General features: G+C 38.8%; 1 protein-coding gene across 1 annotated transcript; it reads left to right on the top strand.

Moving 5' to 3' along the window:
• The first annotated feature begins 1,002 nt into the window (after positions 1-1,002).
• Positions 1,003-4,313, top strand: LOC132613610 (F-box protein SKIP14-like). The gene is made up of 2 exons (XM_060327704.1): positions 1,003-2,758; positions 3,608-4,313. The coding sequence occupies exons 1-2, from the start codon at positions 1,706-1,708 to the stop codon at positions 4,145-4,147; spliced, it is 1,593 nt and encodes a 530-aa protein (XP_060183687.1). The 5' UTR covers positions 1,003-1,705; the 3' UTR covers positions 4,148-4,313.
• Positions 4,314-6,757: the final 2,444 nt, after the last annotated feature.

The raw sequence follows: 6,757 nt of genomic DNA, 5'->3' as shown, positions 1-6,757 counted from the left end.
TCTTGTTGTTGGTGTTTTTTTGAAGAAATTGGCCTTGTTTATGAACAAATGAACTAAGAACTACCCTTGTTTTATTTTCAAAAGATTACTATAGTGCATTTTATAGTTTTTGTCTTTGTGTAGACTTTATGCATGAAGGCAATGTATATATGAACAAAGAAAAATAAGAGAAAGCAAAAGTAAATAAATTAGCGGACTATTTTCTTATTGGTTAAATTGAAAACTAAACCGTTAAGGACCAAAATCGATAAATCGAAAACCGATAATGAATATCTTATCAATTTAGTTTTGGTTTAGCGTATTTTCAAATCGAAAATTGTTAAACCTAACTAGTAATTCACAAAACCGAACCGAACCGACAAACACCCCTAGTTACATCCAACTACAGTTGGATGTGCTCCTTTCTCCTGAGTAGTAATACCAAATATCTAGAAGAAAAATATTAAGGGGTCGTTAGGCAGAACATATTAGAGAAAATAATATACGTATTATTTTTTAGATTATATAATTCTTTTTTGGTAATATTTTTTAACTTATGTATAACTAATATTTGTATTAATTTTACACTCTATTCGATACTATTCTTATAAATACCCTATTCTAATCCACCTTATTCAGTATTATTATTTGTATCTTAATACATCCTATTCATTTAATACAACAAATCACAATGTCAATAAAAACAATGCCATCATAATTAATTCCAATATTATTGATACGTCCTACCAAACAATCCCTAAGTAGTCGATATGGATAACGAGTGTAGAAGCGCAAAAATAGAGTCCAAAATTAAGGAGGGAAATACCATTGCATTCCCGCCACGACTTTTACCGTAATTACCTCTAAGAATTAGTCACCGGACACGTGTCGGTTCTTCTTTTTAACTCTCCTAATTCATACACAAAAGAATTAGTCACCGGACACGTGTCGGTTTCGTTTTCAGCTCTCCTAATTCATACAGAATTCCACAATTCCCCCTTACCCCCTCCCCCCCCCCCCCCCTCTCATTTTCCCCTCACCTCAAAATCAGGTACCCTTAGATTTTATTTTCTTTTCTACTCCAAAAAAACAAAACTATTTTCTTTTTATTTTATATATTTCGCTCTCTCTTTTGAGCTCGATCGACAGATTTCGAATCTCAATTTCAATTCGATTTAAACGAAATTTCATTTCAATTCCCCCGATTTTTTCAATTAATCGCCGATTCGATTACCCCGAGGAAATTAAAGCCTTTTCTATCTGTCGATTGTGTTCTTTTGTGTGAGCAAATTAGGGTTTGTTTTGTACGCTAATTCAGGTTGTCTTAATCTCTCCCAATTATCCTTTTTTTTTAATCGTTACTAATTATTCTATTTTTCCACATTCTTTGCAAACCCTAGGTTTGTTAAGTTTTTTCGTATAATCTGCCAAATACTCATTCATTCTTTCTTATCATTTTGTATATTAAAAAAAAATTTGGAAAAACTGCGATTTTATTGTATTATTCAGATTTGTTTAGGGTTCTTTACAAGAAGCTCGGTGAGATTTTAGGTGCGTTGAGATTTTAGGTTACCATCCTAAATTGAGGGTTTCCTTGTTAATTGAATCTAATAAAAAAGAGAGAAAGGAAAAAAAAGAAAAAGAAAAAGAAAAAAAATTAATCCTTTTAGGTGTTCTAGAGAAGAGTTTTAGTTTTAGCTGTTTTTAGAGTTGATCTAAACGATAAATGGCGTTGAATTTTTCGCATCGGCCTGTCTTTCCGGCACACATATCTGAGGATAATTTGGTAGCGCCGATGAGAATTGTTAATGGGTATTTAGTTGAGGGTGTTCCTGAGAAAAATGTGGAGAATTTTGCCCGGTCGGGGTTTGATTACGGTTATGGGGGAAAAAGAGTAGAGAATTGTGATTCGTCAGAGTCGGTATCGGGGGATATCGTTGACCTTCTCCCTGCTGATCCATTTGGCATGGATATAAGCACGACGATTACTGCTATTAGTGGTTGGCTTGAGGATTTGGGAGTTGATTATGGTGGATGTAGGAGAAATAACCATGTTGGTCCGAGTAATAATGAGGACTATGGTTTGTTTGCGGGTTTGAATTATATTTGGAATGATGCTATGAGGTTCCATCAATCATTCCCTAGTAGTCATCACGTTCGGTCTGATGACCTAAGTTGCGCGGACTCTTCACTTTCGATGCCTCACCCGTGTCGGATTCTCCAAAAATGCGCTACTTTTGGAGAATCTGACAAGCACCCATCGACATTTTTGAAGAGTCAGAGCACTGTTGAACTGAATAGAGGTGATCAAGTTAATTGGTTTATTGGGGAGAGAGATATGAGGGACGCCTTGGCCCATGTTGGTCTTGGCTCAGCTTGCAATGTGGGGGACATTGCAGGTGTCAATAATAATGTAGGTTCAGGCAGTTTTTTACCCGAGACTATGGAAGCAGCGGCTTGTGCGACGTCTTGCTCTGTTGGTGAAGATGAAGGAGCCCCTCATGAGGCTTTATCTTTTGCTCTTGGTTACCTTGGAGTGAAGGATCTTTTGAATGTAGAAAGTGTTTGTAGGTCATTGCAGGTGACTGTCAAGAATGATCCTTTATTATGGAGGAGCATTCACATTGAAAGCCCATTGAATGAGATCAGTGACGATATCCTCTTGCAATTGACTAGCAGGGCTCAAGGTAACTTACAATGCTTGAGTTTGTTGGAGTGTTCCCGCATCACAGATGACGGTTTGAGGCGGGTACTTGACTCTAATCCACGTTTGACAAAGGTCAGTTGTTCATCTTCATTTTACTTTAGTTTGCAGTACTCACTATGTTGGTATTGTTGTCGTATTGACAAAGGTCAGTTGTTCATCTTCATTTTACTTTAGTTTGCAGTACTCACTATGTTGGTATTGTTGTCGTATGCTTGTTGATGTTAATATTATGCTCTTTAGCACATTCTAATGACCACCTGGTTTTGTTTCGGGACTAAGAGATGTTGCATTGTGCCATTTGTTCCTGAGTATTACGTGAAAGACTGGAATGTGTGGTCAGAAGAATGACATAAATTGCTTACTGATGTCTGTCACATTACAGCTTGAATATCTTTTAGAGCTAACTTGAACTTCCTAAATGCACTCTTATTCATGGCACCGTTACATGTTTGTGTAATTGATTTAATACATGATTCTTACATGTTTTGTCTAATGACTCAGTCTGGATGTAGTTGGTGATAGAGGGATTCTATTACCATCATTCCCTTGTTTTAAGTTGTAGTCATTGTATTGTTTACATTACCTAACTGAGGAGTCGAAATCCACGTTTCAGTGGTTTTTAGCTTTTTCTTGTAGAGGTATGAATTGTTTATGGAAACACAAATCTGTTAGATTGATGCCCTCGATGTTCCTGCTGGTTGCTGGCAGATGCATGCTAGGCTGTTTGGTTCTGTTCTTTCCTCATTTCCATTCTTCCGTGCCTTGTGCTAAATACTCTTGCAAGACATACCTGTTGAGTGCAGGATCAGTACCCTTTTGCTACTAATAATTTTCATCGGTACAAGGTCCCTTTTACTAATAATAATATGTGCGTTAATGTACAATGTTGGGCTCATTAATCCTTGTTTTTACTTCATGCAGCTATTTGTTCCTGCATGTACAAGACTCAGTGTTGATGGCATTGTAAATATGTTGAAGTCTTATAACTGTCAAAGAGATATAATGGGTATAAAGCACCTGAGAATTGGCGGTCTTTATGGAATAACTCATGAACATGTTGAAGAACTCAGGTGCCTTCTAGGTGCAGATAGCCAGACGGGGCAAAATGTTTACAAACCCCATTTCTTTTCTCGATGGAATACTTACCGATTATCTGATGACGATCGGGCTATTGACGTTCAAATATGTCCTAGATGTGAAAAAATGAGGTTGGTCTATGATTGTCCTGCAGAGGGTTGCCAAGTGAAAGACGAAGCTACTCAAGAATGCAGGGCCTGCTCGCTTTGCATCTTACGGTGTAGCGAATGTGGGAGATGTATAAATAACACTGAATATGAGGAAACTTTTTGTTTGGAATTGCTTTGCTCTGATTGCTTTAAGCAGCCATTGAAGCTTGAAGACGTGCAGGAGGGAGGGGAGTGGCTGGTTCCTGTGAAGGAGAGATCAAAGTGTGATCGCTGAGGAGTAAATCTATGTGCTATCTATCTACATGTTTAATTGGATAATTATCGAGGGAAGAACATTTGTGACTGCTATCAATTTGTGTAAGACTTGCCGAACCAGTTGAATTGTTTTGTTTGTTGAACTGATTTCAGCTAAATAATATACGTTCGCTCATTGTTCAAAACTTCAAATTTCAATTGAATGTTAAGTGCTTTGAATAAAGTAGATAGTAGTTGTGCTTGAAGGGGTCGTTTGGTGGGTGAGATGGGATGGACAAGAATACTTCATGGGGTTGGAATATCGGATGGGATTAATTTATCTCACTTTCTATACGGGATAATTTATTACCCCATTTATACTAAAATTGGGGGGGGGATGAAATAATTTTGGAACTAAAAAGTTCTCTGCCAAACGCAGGATAAGTTTGATCTCACATTTTATCCAGAGATGCTTATCCATCAACCAAACGACCCCTATAGAAATCGGGGCGCATTGGACTTTACTCCAATTTTTACTTTGACATGTCAACTTAGGCCATTACTCGAACAACTCTTCCTCAGCAAGAAGTGTCTATTGATCCCTCAAAATAATTTCTACCAAAATTAAACGCGTGATATTTAGGCGTGCTGAAACCAAAACAACAAATTTTTGCTTCGCTAAATTCGCCTATTTGAACCATAAAAGCTTGAAACATAAACTTGAAGAGTTTATTAAGTGGATCTCCAAATTTGTCCAAGCATTTGAAAAGCTTGAAGAATTCACCAGCCATGTGAGAATGGTGAAGAGATTTAGCTCTAAAATGGGATTGTTTACCCCAAATTTGGATAATCAATTAAATTTATGAGTGAGGTATAGGATATGTGGTAAAACTTTAATCTATTCTTTGATTGAGAGAAAATGGAATGTAATTAACTATGAATAAACTAGATGGTAGTTGATGGTCTGCGCTAAACGTATATGCTAATATGTTGGATATTATTTGATTGCACAAATCTAAAGATGAACACAATAAATCCGGACCAAAATTTGATATTGAGAGAGAGAATTCGTAAATATTTGCTATTACAAATGTTATAGAGTTCAAGAAGCCAACCCCTAAAAGTGGGATAATGACCCCTATTTATAGTTTTGCCTCATGGGCTTCATACAACATAAGGCCCTAAAGAATAAAGAAAAATCCTAAAATGGATAAGGTTGGTCGTACGGTCTGACACCCGTACGATTGACAGTACAATATGGCAGAACGGTATTGACGCGTGGCAATTGTGTAACGGATCACCCGGACCAACGGCCACGATCAAACGGACCAACGGCCACGATCAACTCGGCTATGGAGAAGCCAGACCAAATGATGCCCTTCCTTTGCTTCGGTTCAAGCACTCCTCCGGTTCAGGAAGAAAGTCTTCGTGCACGTGCTTGTCCCTTTCTTCCCTCGGTCTCTGGTCTTACCGATTTAACATATATCCGATTTTTACCGTATACAGATAGTCCCCACACTTCCCGGACCGTAGTTTTATCGGAGTAACGGGAAGTGGATGAATAAAAAACCGGTGTTTCCGAATGCTCGTTCTTATTTTTTCATTTTGGCGGGAACAGTTATGTCACGTCCCGTCTGTCATCAGCCACGAGTCTCATCCTGGGCGGTCAGCTCTGACAACCGCCGTAACGCACGTCGTTTCAAGTCGCTTCTCATTAATTATGGGACACGTGACACTCCCCGGTTGGCTGGGAACTGTAACCGCCTGGATCCCATGTCTATATAATGTCTTCCAACACTTCATTTTTTCATTTTACGATCCCTTTAATCTCTATCTTCAATCCTTCACTTTATTTCTTACAGCTTCAGTTCATTTCTTCTCCATTTCATTTCTTCTAATCACCTTTCATTCCATATTTCTCGTTGATTCATTACTGACATTACGCGAACGGAAATAGCTTTGCCAACTCCTTCATCTAACCATTTTTTGTTGAGTGTGCTGTTGCTTCTTCCTCTTGTTCTTGACCATTTTTGAATTCTGACTGTTACCCTCACTTCTGTTCTTAACTTCCTTTTCGAATTCACCCAATCTCTCTTTTCCATATTTTCAAATGTCTGCCAACACCGAGACCACTTCCCATGATGTTCCCTCGGTTTCTTCTTAAGGAACCGAGCCAACTTCACCGCCTAAGGCAAAAATTGCCTTCGAGCCTACTGCTTCGGACATTGTACCGGCCAAACCTAATTTCAACAAAGATTTTGAGGTTGAAAAACCTTCTCCAGTATCCGATAGAGGGTTTGATGTGAGACGATATCCCTCATCCATTACCGAGGATAAACTCGACTTAGTCCGGGCTGATTGTGGATGGGACAACCGCTCGGTCCAATTTTTTGCCCCCGGGCCAGACGAATCAGTCACCGACCATCAAGAGGGCTTCTTATATGTTTATACTTATCCTTTCACCCTCAAGCTCGACCCCCGGTCTATCCGGTCATCTTAGACATGTGCCGGACTTATAACGTAACCTTGACACAGATTGGTCCGATTGTTTGGAGGGCCGTGGCCTGCCTCCGGCTGTTGGCCAATAATGCAGAAAAGGAATTCAGGCTGGCCCACTTAATACGGTTATACTCCCCGAGGTTGTTCCGGG

Source organism: Lycium barbarum, chromosome 10, assembly GCF_019175385.1.
Source record: "Lycium barbarum isolate Lr01 chromosome 10, ASM1917538v2, whole genome shotgun sequence".
In the NCBI taxonomy this organism is placed as follows: domain Eukaryota; kingdom Viridiplantae; phylum Streptophyta; class Magnoliopsida; order Solanales; family Solanaceae; genus Lycium; species Lycium barbarum.
This window is presented reverse-complemented; position numbering and strand designations above follow the sequence as displayed.

Excerpts from the sequence above, each read along its gene's own strand:
- LOC132613610 (XM_060327704.1), top strand. The coding sequence starts at position 1,706 with ATGGCGTTGAATTTTTCGCATCGGCCTGTCTTTCCGGCACACATATCT. Across the intron at positions 2,759-3,607 it reads CTAATCCACGTTTGACAAAG|CTATTTGTTCCTGCATGTAC; the intron begins GTCAGTTGTTCA and ends TACTTCATGCAG.